The sequence below is a fragment of the Mauremys reevesii genome, linkage group 2 (genome assembly GCF_016161935.1).
Source record: "Mauremys reevesii isolate NIE-2019 linkage group 2, ASM1616193v1, whole genome shotgun sequence".
Taxonomy (NCBI): Eukaryota; Metazoa; Chordata; order Testudines; family Geoemydidae; genus Mauremys; species Mauremys reevesii.
In genome coordinates this window covers 224,925,511-224,938,708 of record NC_052624.1, presented here as the reverse complement: position 1 = coordinate 224,938,708, position 13,198 = coordinate 224,925,511, and the positions used below count along the sequence as shown (strand labels likewise).

Sequence of the window (13,198 nt, the reverse complement as noted above, 5' to 3'; positions counted from 1 at the left end):
CCATGCTGGCACTCAACAAATCTCCAAAACGTCATTAGAAAAGTAAGAATCATAGAACTTAAGATCAGAAGGGACCATTATGATCATCTAGTCTGACCTCCCGCAAGATGCAGGCCACAAGCTGACCCACCCACTCCTGAAATAATTCTCTCCCTTGACTCAGCTGTTGAAGTCCCCAAATCCTGATTTAAAGACTTCAAGTAGCAGATAATCCTCCAGCAAGCGACCCCTGCCCCATGCTGCGGAGGAAGGCGAAAAACCTCCATGGCCACTGCCAATCTACCCTGGAGGAAAATTCCTTCCCGACCCCAAATATGGCGATCAGCTGAACCCCGAGCATGCAGGCAAGACTCTCCAGCCAGACACTCAGGAAAAAGACTTTCAGTATCCCAACATTGACCCTTGGTACTAATTACCAGTGGTCGCACGTTATTGACCTATTGACTAAATCACGTTATCCTATCAAACCATTTCCTCCATAAACTTATCAAACTTAACACTGGTAGTTCAATGACTGTATATGCAAGCAGTATCTACTTTTGTGCTGTTTTTTAATGTAAAGTAGATTATCTTGGGAAAATCTTATAGAACTGTCCAACATCATATGATGAAAATATTTTTCAAAACTGTTTGCTTCAGTGAAAAAGTATTACATAATCCTCTTTTTATACTGACTTTCATCAATAGCTTTTTTTTTTAACTGAATTGACTTTATAGTTTCTGTAACAAGATATATGCATTTTAGTGGGAAGAAAGAAAGAAACTTGTTTGTTCAACATTAACTAGTCTGGACTGATCACTGATTTATTTTTTAAAACCTAGAAACATAATGGAAGTTGTAATAAATGACCTTCACTTATCCTAAACTTAAGTTAATGGTCTCATTCTATGGTTACCAATAATTACAATCTCCCATTGGAAACAGGTAATCAGTACCAATATTAAATCTGTCCACACAGCTCAAACACTTGTCCAAGTCTTCATATCACTTTTGGATTACCATATCCTCCTTACTGATTTCTGTGATGCCACATTCCCCCTTGCAAAATACAGCATTAATGATTCTTTTCTTTGTACATTCTGAATGTCATTTTCTCATTAGAAATTCAGACTTCCACCTTCACCTTCGGGTCTTTTGCTGTCCTCCCTTAACTGCCCTTTATGTGTGTTTTACACTCACTTTTGCATCCAGTCTGTAATTAAACTGTAGGATAGTGATTATTTTTTCTGCTGTTTGTACAGCCTCTCGTATGACATGGTCCCAATCTTGGTTTTAGGTAGAGCTGGTTGAAATCTGGAATGTCCATTTCTGCAAGAAGTTCCAAAATTCTGAAATGGGGTGGGGGGAATCCTGCTTCAGAACAAAAAGTATAAGTTCAGAAATTTCCTGCAGAAGGCAAAATACTTTTTTTTTAAATTTAAATAATTGAAATATTTCACTTTGAAAACTTAGAAATATAATTGAGCCTCGGAGAACCAAGGGCTTTCAGGCTCCCTGCTGCAAAGCAGGGAGCCTAGACTTTCTTGCGCCCTCTCCCATCACAGGATTCACCCTGCCAGCCCCTGGCTCACCCCAACATTCGTTTCCTATACTCCTGCTCTCATGCTGCACAGCATCTCTGGCAAAAATCCCTTGAGCAGGTTGACTTCTTCCATTATAAATTTGTTCTCTTTTTAATTCTACCATTTTTAAGCTAAACAGCTCTACTTCTGTAACTTAATTGAATCTTACGCCTGCAATCCCAACTGCCTTTTTGCCACCCCAATGGACTCCTTAAAATCTCCTCTTCTCTTGCCTCTACTTCTCCCTGCACAGGATTTTGCCAATTTCTTTCAAGAGAAAACTGATCAAATATGGTGTGACCTTTCCTTTTCCTCTACCACCACCTCCTCCCCATGACGGTGTCCTTCTCTCTGGTCACGGATGCAGAAATTTATTTATTTTTTGCTCCTGTTCTCTAACTCCTCCCATTGCCCCTGTGATGCCATCCCATCTTCTGACTTCCCTTGTGCCTGCTCTCATCCCCTACCTTATTCTTCTCCTTAACTTCTCGCTCACCTCTGGCTCCTTCCTCTCACAGTAAAAACCTGTTTAGTCTCTCCCATCTTAAGAGAACCCACCCTTGAGAGCACTTGCTTCTCTAACTAAACCCCCGTCCCTTGTGCCTTTTTATCTCTAAGCTCATTGTATGTGCTTTTTTCTACTTGTTGTCTTGACTTCCTCTCCTCCAATTCGATCCTTGACCCTCTCTGGTCTGGCTTTCACCCCTTGCACTCAACTGAAACTGTTCTTGCCAAAGTCTGCCCTTAGCTCTTTTTAGCCACGTCTCAGAACCAGTACTCCATCCTCATCCTCATCCTCCTTGACCTGTCAGCTGCCTTCAGTGGAGTTGACCCTGCTGTTCTTGAAATCTTGTCCTTTCTTGGCTTCTGAGATTGTCCTCTCCTGATTCTCTTCCTACCTCTGATTGCTCCTTCAGAGGAGCCTCCTCATCCCCCTTCAGCTTCCTGTGGAGATTCCACAGGGCTTTGTCCTGGATCCCTTTCTTTTCTCTCTACCTTATCTTTGCGTAGTCTCATCCTCAGACACAAATTCAACTACCATCTCTGGTGATGACTCAAATTGTATTTCTATATTCCAGACCTGTCTACTTCTGTCCACCCTAAAATCTCAGCCTATCTCTCTGACATCTCCTCCTTGTGGATGTCTAGCTGTCATTATTATCCTTCAAAATCCTCCTTTGCTTTGATGTGTACAATAAAACTTGACAACAGCTAGGCTTCTGGTGTGCTGAGACCGCTGCCATCTATCTCTCCATATCCATCTGTCTCGTCTTATACTTTAAAAGCTCTTTGGGGTGGTGGCCATCTTTTTGCTCCCTCTTTGTACACAGCCTAGCACAATGAGGTCTTGGTCCATGGCTGATGTTCCTGTGTGCTATGATAATACAAACAATAAGAAGACCCTGAGAACCCTGGCTAAGGCCGGGTGTCCAAGGGCTTCTGGAATTGCCAGTCTCTAGGCATTAAAAGGAATAAAAGTTGTGTATTTGTACACAGTGAACACAAGTGCTGCACTTAATCCTAACATATTGTCCTTTTAATTTTATGCATTAAAAATATAAATTACCATGTCATCCATGCTTTTGTGGTGTCTTTTCCTTTCAGGTTTTACTCCTTTTTCTGTGTCTGTAGTAGATCGTGATGTATCTTTTCTTGCATTGTTTCCAATGTCTATTTTTATCTTCCAACACCCCGCTTTTAACAGTAAGTGTTTAAAAAAACAAGTTTTGGAAGAGAGAGAAATGTTCAGGCTTCACCCTAACTGATGAAGTTAAGAAGCTATTCCATAACTTCTTACTGCAGGTTTCCACACCTTTTTCTGAAGCAGGTGCTAGTTATGGTCAGAGACTGGATTATGGACTGCATCAAACACTGTTGTGATCCAGTATGTCAGTTCCTGTTATCTTAATCCTTTTCCTTAACTTAGGTGTTCTAAGTTCCTTTACTCTCACTTCTCTTCTCACTTTCTCCCTCTATACCAATCTTTTCTTATCTAATTTGTAAGCTCTTGATTTGTAAACTCTTTGTGGGAGGAAATCTACAGTAAAAGCTTTGTTATCCAGCATGTTGGGAGAATAGGGGGTGCTAGTAAGTCAAAAATTCCGGTTAACTAAGAGGGAGGGAGTTTGGGTGCAGGAGGAGGCTGGGGGTTGGGATGCAGAAGGGGGTGTGGGGCATGGGAGAGAAAAGCCAGTTACTAGTGCTTTCTGGTTGGTAAAGTTCTGGATAACATGGTTTTTACTGTAGGCATCTTTGCAAATACGGTATTACTGCCTTGCAGAATATAAATATATTTACTCTACTTTTGTTGATAAGAAACCATAATCCCCAAAATACAATTGCAAATAATTCACAACACTACAGAGGAAAATAAGGTGTTAGTGGGAGATACTGCTTATTAAATGATCATAGTAATTCAGGAAAAGGTTTTTAAATACGTGTAGAGAAACCATAATCAACTAATTTTAAAAATCAGATCATCCACCAACTATAGATTTCTTCAAAGCCCCCCCCCTTTCTTTTTTTTTAAGAAGGCATAACCAAACACAAATTTTAAAATCTTTGCATCTACTCTGACTTGGCAGTGCTCACTGAATACAACTTGTGATTCAAAATAGGAAGGGAATTCAAATAATAGGGAAAAGAGACAGAATAGGTGGTGGAGACAGTGGCCATATAATGGGGGCCAGTTAAGGTAATTACTATGTATAGTCTATCACACACGGATACCTGAAAATGCTGTTTTGACAACTATAAACATATCCTATGATTCAGTGTTTCTAAAATGTGGCCACAGCCTCTTGGGCAGTGATTGAGGGGTGCGGAAGGTGGTGGTGGGGGGGAAGCAGCAGAGCCACAAATGCCAAACACCTGTGAGAGTTTCCCACCTTCCCAGGAGGGGTGAGGTTCAGGTTTCTGGCTTCAGCTGTGGGGTGGCGGGTTCTGTTCTCTGGCCATGCAGCAACAGGCTCCATCCTATGGCTGCAGGATTTTGGGCTCTGACCCTGTCCAGGGTCACCACCTCATCGCCTCTGGCCCCTGCTGCCTCCCCTGGCCCACTCTGCTTCCCTACCCATCTCCCAATCCAAGGCTTAAATTTGTCCTCCAGTTTACCAGGGCTGAATAAGTCTGTTACAACTATCACTTTTCACATGTTTGTTAATATCACTTTTCACTGCCTCCAAGCTAGCAAGACTGCTGCTATGAAAAGTGGTATTAACATACAAATATCACTTTTAATAGAAACAGACTCACTAGCTAGCAAGTCACTATTAAAAAAAAAAAGGCAAGCAAAAAACAGATAAGAACATGCAAAGCACTGCATTTGTGTTTCCATTCTGTTTAGATTCAGTAAAGAATGCAGACAACTGTATGTTATTTTTATTATTGAGTCGGCAAAAAACCATACATAAATAAATTACACTGATTTGGACCTGTATATGAACATATTTATTTGTTTTTCCTAAAGTTAATTAAGTATTTTAGGAAAAATGGTGAGAGCGGCCACCAGCAAAACCTTGGACTGGGAGACCCCATTCACCCAACAAAGCTTTTGTATTAGATTTCCTCCCACAAGGAGTTTACAAATCAAGAGCTTGTTGCCATATTTGGTGATTTTAAAAAATAAATGGCCATATCCCTGTCTATAGTATAGTACTGTTGTTGTTCTCAGAATAGGGAAGGCATTGTGACCTAAAGAGAGCTTTTGAGGATGAAGGGCATTAAGGATTAAATATGTGGAATGTAGCATTGTCACAGTTATCTAATTTTTCTATCAGAGCATCACTGTGGATGTTGGTCACCACTGAATCGGTTTAGTTTTAAATGGTAACAGTCGTGCAGGTTTTCAGAACCGAAAAGGAGATGAAGGATGCCTCTATATTTGATTATGCCACATTATTTTAGAAATGTTATGCTTCTAGAGCAGGAGTCTCACACTCAAATGACCATGAGGGCCACATGAGGGCTAGTTCATTGGCTTGAGGGCTTCATCACTGACCCATCCCCCCTCGCTGCCCCCAGCCCTGCCCCCACTCCACCTCTTCCTTGCCCCCATTCCCACCCCAACTCCGTCCCCTCCCTGCCCCTAGAATGTGCATGAGGGGTGTGGCGGGGGCTCAGGGCAGGGAGTTGAGGTGCAGCAGGGGGCTCAGGGCAAGGGGTTGGGGTGTGGGGTGCAGCAGGGGGATCAGGGTAGAGAGTTGGGCTGAGGAGGGATGTGGCAGGGGGCTCAGGGCAGGGGGTTGGGGTGTGGGGTGCTGCAGGAGGATCAGGGTAGAGAGTTGGGCTGAGGAGGGATGTGGGATGTGGCAGGGGGCTCAGGGCAGGGGGTTGGGGTGCAGCAGGGAGTTGAGGTTCAGGCAGGGGGCTCAGGGCAGGGAGTTGGGGTGCACCAGGGGGTTGGGTTTCGGGTTCAGGCAGGGGGCTCAGGGCACGGGTCTGAGGTGCAGGAGGGGGCTGAGGGCAGGGGGTTGAGGTGCAGGCAGGGGGCTCAGGTTATGGGGTTGGGGTGTAGGGTGCAGCAAGGGATTGAGGTGCAGGCAGGGGGCTCAGGGCAGGGAGTTGGGGTGCAGAAGGGGTGTGGGATGCAGCAGGGGGCACGGGGTTGGGGGGCGGGGTGTAGGAGGGCTTCAGGCTCTGGGGTGGCAGCGGCACACACTGGGGCTGGCAGCCAGCCAGCCAGCCAGGGCCCCTCTGGGAAGTAGCTGGAACCATGTCCCTGGGGGAGGGGGACGCAGGGCTCTGCATGCTGCTTGACGCGCCTCCAGGTACCTTCCCCGAAGCTCCCATTGTCCGCGGTTCCCCCCCTCCCCCTCCTGCCGCAGGGACGTGATACCAGCCGCTTCAGGGAGTGGCGCGGACTGTTTGGTGGGCTGCAGGAAATAGCCCCGTGGGCCGTGTTTGAGACCCCTGTTCTAGAGAGAGATGATGTGGTTACCCTTGGTAAAATCAACATGGGCTTTGTAGGAAAATGCTCATTTAATAAGTTTAAAAAAGAACCCTGTGTGTGTGTTTATGCTGCTGAGTTTGAGAAGTCATTTTGGGACTGAAGTTAATCTTCATTCTTTTTTGCTAATGCAAAATGGCCAATAGCCCTGACCCAATTTAAGAATGCTAGAGGCAAAGTTGAGGTGCAGTTGAAATACTCACAGAATAACTATGAATTCCTGGAGGTTCTTAGTAGTCATGTTTAAGAGATTTTTTCATTTGTAGTTTTTTAGCTGTGTTTTATCCTTAATGTGGACAGCAACAAATTTCAGGTAAACTATTTACTCAGGATGTTAGGAAAAAATGTATGTGCCAACACAAAGCAAGTTTCTTGGGTGAAGGCTAGCTTGAAAAATGCTACACAGACAAACTCTGGGTCCAGACTTTTGTTTTAGTTTATACTGCTGGATCTAATGCCCTTACAACTCGGGAATTGAGGCATGACTTATTACAAAAAATACAGCAGCACAGTTTGTTCTGTTTCATTTGCCTGGTATGTTTGGTGTTCAGGGATTAAGGGAGGAGAAAGGACCAACTATCCAGAATGCTTTGTTAAGAGGAGGGAGTAAATGTGATTGTTGCCAGCACTGGATTTCCTTATGAGTGCTTAAAAGCCTGTAGCTTGTGAAGATGATTGGTCTAAAAATAGCTTTGGAGAAGTGTTTGCAGTCAGGTCCAGTTTCAGGTTCTAGCTGAGTTAGCTTTATTAAACTACTTTTTTTGTGTGTGTGCGCCACTGTTGCAAGACTAGATTGAGGGTAACTCGTTCCTTATTCCTCTTGGATGTTGATTTTGGACTCCAATATACTTTATTTTATCCATGGATAAGGGACACTAACGCCATGGCTGAAGATTCAGGTATAATTCTAACCTTTGGCAGAAACTAACCAAAAAAAATGCATAATTGTCCTTTGGCTGTGTCTGTTTTTTGTGCTCAACAGAATAACCGGCTTATTGTAGTATGTGGGTGCTTTGGATTCAGTTTACTATTTTGCTCTGCATCACAAACTGTTTTATTTTTCCTATTTTAAATGAATTCTGAAGTAGAGATCTTTTTTCCTAGGTTTTATGGCAGGTGGTCAATCATACTATGCTAAAAAAATATGTTGAGTATTCCTATTGAAATGGGAAGGTTTCACTTGAACATGCTGTTTGTTTGTTTTTTATTTACTTATTTTTTTGAGGTAGAGCAAATTTCCGAACATATTAAGAACCATAGGTAAATGAACAAATTCGTTCCCACATAACCTCTTTATTCATAGAAACCAGTCATAACCAGTAGCTTAATATTTGTTATTGAAGAGTATTATGCAGTTCAAGACACTTATGGTATCTGTATAAAGACATATGGCAGGGTAAGCAAAGGCTTACCAGATATGGAAACTGACCTACTTTCTACATAGTTGATATGTGCAGAGAAAGGACTTCAAAGTTGAATTAAGGCCCTGGAATGAGTTCAAATCCAGAGTTAGTATTCCTTAATGGTTAGTTAGCTTTTAGCTCTTACTCTGTGTATGTATGTTTGCCTCTACAAATGATGAATGAATCTTATGGTGACTAATTTAACATTTGTATTAAAAAAAAAAATTGTTGCAAGTTAGAGCAGATATCAAACAAATACAAACAGTTCCGTATAGCAAAATTGTTCAAAGCACTTAAAGGTTGGGAGTCAAAGCTTGCAAATTGAAGCTACACTTGTAACAGATGATATTTGTGTTGTAGGATCTGATTCTGCGAGACTTGGATAAAACTTTTTTAGAAGTGGAAGTGTGCAGCAGTAATATTAGGTTACTTATTTAATTTAAAAAAACTGTATTATTTAGATGTCCTGTCTTGTTGCTCTGTGGTACACAGTCCTTTTTCCAGAGACAAATAGTGGTAAAGAAAATGCCACGCAAGAAAAGAGTATAGACATGTAAAATAGAATCATGCTATATTTGCTTATGCAAATACAAATAGTTTTCTTTAATGATACAATACAAGATCTTTGTCACAGACTTCTTTTAAAACACCCATTTAATATAAACTGTTCTTATGAAACATAATTGTGATTTATGTACTTGTAAGAGTTGGATGTGCTTATAAAATGGCATATTTATCTATGCTCTCTGTAAACATTCAGTAACTTCTTAGCCAGGGCATTTTTTATGTGATTTGTAATATTTGCTGAATATATTACAACACATCGTTTATCTTTGCCTGTAACTTTCCCTTGTGAATTTAACCAGTAATCATTAGTGTATTGAACTATACTCACGTGTCCAAGCATGAGGTTAAACTGTCTTAATCTTTTTCTAAAGATTATTGGAAACACCATACTAGGGGAATGTTTTATGGTTAGAATGTCAAAGAAACAGAATTCTGTACTTAATTTTTTCTTATAATCTGTGCTTCTAGGATCAATATTAAATAGATTTTTTTTCCACTATAAATATTGCATCAGTAACAACTGAGCTAAGGCAGCTATTTTTGGGACTGTCTTTACTCTGTATATAACACCATGAATATGGTGAAGGGTTAGCTTAGTAAGTCTGATCCTGACAACAAGGAGGGACTGGAAGCCCTTATGCACTGACTTCCCCTCCCTCCCCTGTCCCGCTGTCATGTAAGCCAGCTAAAGAGGCCACCACTATCCCTACTTCCTCTACCCTTATCTAGGGCTACTACCTTTTAGTGTGAGATATAACTTGTGATCATTTAGATCTAGTTTTGCCTAATTAATCCTACTAGAGATGGCAAACAAATATTTGATTAGACTTAATATGATAATACTGATATTAAACACAAATCTTAATCACAGTATATTAATGATGCTTAAATATTCTTTGTATTTGAAAAACGCATAACATATCTTTTTAATTCGGCAAAGATTTGTCCTAAACTATTTGGGTTAACTCCATTGTCTGGCAACCTTTGAAAAGTTGAGCCATTACAGTAACTTAGCTGCTGTATTGTTTGATTATAATACCCTTTTGTAAAGTTTTTACTTTTCCCGAGTGGGCTTGAAGTGCATTCACATTACACATCTAAATAATCACTAATTTCTTTTCCTTCTAATTAATCATACTGGCCGACTCCCTTCACCTGTGGGAAAATCCAGGAAAAAAATTGATTATTCTGTTCTTATTCATTTTATTTATGTTTATAACGTGTGTGTGTTCTTGTAAAAATGTTAATCTTTTTTGGTATTTTTACTTTAAAAAAAATTATGAGCTCTTATTTTTAGCTGGATTTTTTTTCATTGTAACTTTGTCTCCAAGAAACACCTTGAAGGTTTAAGATATTCTCCAAATACATCAAGAGCATTGATGAATTCTGTGCTTTTAGGACCATAGTTCAGATGAATGAGAGCTGTTAATGGATGTTGCATCAAATAGGGATGTAACTATCAGTTAATAAAGTTAACCAGTTAAATGGTTTAAAATTATATCGTTTAACCAGTTAACCGTTAACCAAGGTCCCTCCAGCTGGCCTGGCGCAGCGGGGACCGAGGGTCCCTCCGGCCGACCTGGTGCGGCTGGGGCAGAGGTTAGCGATTTAAGGTCAGTTAACGGTAAGTTATTGCTTACCGGTTAACCGTTTTAACCTTTTACATGTCTAGCTTCAAATAGTCATTTTTCTGGAGTTGTTCTGAGAAGTCTGCTAGCTGTGCTTTCTCTTCCACAGAAAAATTGAACTTTGGTTAGTCAGTATTGGAGTTCCTCCTCAGTACTTTTATCCAGGTTGATTCCCCACCCCCGAATGCTTGACTTTTAACCATTTTTGGAAGAAATTGAGTCCTTAAACGGGCTGATTGATTCAAAGTAGGATCTTGGGTTGCAGAGTGGCACTTTTTATGAGGCCTCCCAAAAGGGTTTAAATCTGTGTTAAGGCATATTCAATTTTAGGATGCTCTACCTTCCTTCATGGAAGTGACCTACTCTTTCCATTAATTTATGCCTAAATTACTTCTGTTTAGCATGTTAGCTGAAATACTGTCTTCAGTTTGTTTTCAGGGAACAGTTCCCAAAGATTTGTGCTCTGGATACATTAAGGTCTGTAATTACTCTTTAAACCTGCATTAACCAAGTCTTAACTCAGCAGTGCAAGGAGTAGGTTGTTCACTTGCTTAGATTATGAGTGTCTGCAAGATTAAGACTGGAGAGCAGGGACTACCTGTCTGATACTTCTGTGAGCAAGTGGGTAGGGAGTAGGAATAGCACTGGGTCTGCCATCATTTGCCAGCAAGAATTGTTGGCTAGGTACACAGCAGGGAGTAAACTGCTGTATGAACATGTTTGAAGTAATCTTTTCCCTAGAGCAAAGGGGAAGCAGGGGAGAAATTTTGATGCTCTGAGTCACATTTCTTTCTCTGCCCTTAATAAAGGAAAGCTCGTACCAGATTGTAATTTTACAGTTTAGCCCTTTGAGTTGGGTACATAATACACTAACTCTGGTTTTTAATATGAAGGCTTTAGAAACTTTTGGCAAATGGATAAAATCCATCATTTTCCTCATCCTTTTTGAGTAGTAGAGACGGGAGCAACAAGGTGTCTGAGTTCCAGATCAAAACCTGTAATGTGTTCTAGCATTTGAGCTTTGTCTACACACGTGGCAATGGTGTGTTTTTTAAAATGTTACCTCAGTCAATTTATCTTAACTAGATTGAAAATCCCCTTTAAACCATTGTAGATCTGATTTAACACCTCTTAGATCCTTTGATCTGGTCATATTGTCACTTTGGTGGGAGCCTAGGAAACAATACAACCAATTTAAACCATCTAAAAGGAGTTAAACTGTGTATTTGCTGGCATTAAGTAGGTGCATGTTCAATCACGTTAGCTTCACTCATTTAAAAAACACACTTTTTGCCTGCGTATGCAAACCCTGGATGTCTATTACAATTACTACTACTAATAAAGGAGATAATAGTAGTGAAAGTAACTTAAACCTGGTCTAAAATTTATGTTAAACTATCTGTCACTTTTGGGGTTAAGACCACTTAAGCCCTGGTACTGAGCCCAGAGAACTGCGAGGTCGACAGATGAATTTTTCTGTCAACCTAGCTACTGCCTTTCTACGGGGTGGATTTACTACAGTATTGGGGAAAAAACCCTTTCTGTTGCTGTAGCAAATGTCTACACTGTAATTCTATAGTGGCATAGCTGCAGCTGTGCTACTGTAGTGCTTGTAGTGTAAACAGCCTTACAAAGGTTATTGAGCACTTTGTACTACTGAAACATTATTCTAGAATACTTTTACTTGCACAGTGTGTAAAAACATGCATACTTTTATAATAAAATATTATGCCTTCTAATAGTAATCCAGTTTCCATGTTTACACATCTTTCTTTAACAGAGACAAAGCATGGAGGAAACAAGAATGGGAAGAAAGAAGGCCTCTCTGGAAGCTCATTTTTCACCTGGTTTATGGTAATAGCACTGCTGGGAGTTTGGACATCAGTAGCAGTTGTTTGGTTTGAACTTGTAGATTATGAAGAAGTTCTAGGTAAGAACTTTCATGTCTTAATGTATAATTTAGTACGTCAGAAAATGTGCTACGTGTATCTTCATTTATTGAATAGAAGCATTTTCCGATTTCAGGAAGAAAGACTGAAGATTTAATCTTGCCTTCAGATAGATGGGAGTACATCACCAATTTGTAAATTAACTATTGCACATATATTTGCAAGTGTATTATTTTTCCAAGATAAATGTCAGTGGACTCCCGGTATGATAGGATGCATACTGTGCTTTGTGTATAATGTTTAAAATTCACAGTTCCAATAGCGTTTTAAAAAAAAAAAACTTCATATTTGTTAGGCGCTAAGAAATCTGTCCAGTGTTCACCTGACATTACACATGCAGATGCTTTGTTAGTTTGTCCTTGATCTTTGATGCAGGTGAATCTAGGAGAATATTATACTTGAACTGTAAGGTTCAAGCATCTGATTTAAAACTTGATCAGGGTCTGATGATGCAAATAATGGTTTTTGTATTTTTACCATGCATGCAGCCAAAGCAAAGGACTTCCGTTATAACTTGTCAGAGGTACTTCAAGGTAGGCTATTGGGAAACAAACTTCCTTTACTCTCCCTGGGATTAAAATCTTATGCTAATCATATTCTGCTTTGCTCTTTATTTTAACTTATAAAAAAATTGTTTCTTTCCTTCAGTCATCGTTCAAATGAAAAACTCCAGCATTCTATTATTTCTAACTTTTCTTCCTATTCTTGGAGAAAATGCAATTCTTTACTAGCTGAATGTTACAGAATTTCTAACTATGTACTTTAACCTGAAAATCAACAGCAATAATTTCGATTTCATTGTTGCAACAGAATAGTGATGGCTTACTTAGTCTACTCTGGACCTGTTCCTGGAATCCAGCTTCCACCAAACTGACTTATTTTCTAAACTATATTTTAGTTTTATTTAAATATTTTCTGTAGGATTATTTTTTTTTGTGAAGAACAGGAAAATAGTGGTTAACATTTTGTTTTGTTTTTTGTAGAAATTTTGCCACAGTTTTAGTGGTTGGTGATAGTTCTTTCCTCAAGGAAAAAAGCAATGGTATGCTCATGATAAACTGATAAGCTGTAAGAACCTCTAAATTTTACAACTCCTCCCCATGATCTTACAGCATTGTGAGTCAGGCTTGAGTTTTGCCA

The 13,198-nt window shown here is 40.1% G+C and overlaps 1 protein-coding gene across 7 annotated transcripts in view; it reads left to right on the top strand.

Annotated features, from left to right (window-relative positions):
- The window catches only part of ASPH (aspartate beta-hydroxylase), a 113,723-nt gene that overhangs the window by 24,431 nt on the left and 76,094 nt on the right, over positions 1 to 13,198 (top strand). For 6 of the 7 annotated variants that reach the window (XM_039522516.1, XM_039522518.1, XM_039522517.1 and 3 more), the window contains exons 2-3: positions 11,890 to 12,039; positions 12,547 to 12,591. In XM_039522516.1, the coding sequence (XP_039378450.1) occupies positions 11,890 to 12,039; positions 12,547 to 12,591 (195 nt within the window). The remainder of the gene's footprint in view (positions 1 to 11,889; positions 12,040 to 12,546; positions 12,592 to 13,198) is intronic. The other variant, XM_039522521.1, reaches the window with a different exon arrangement.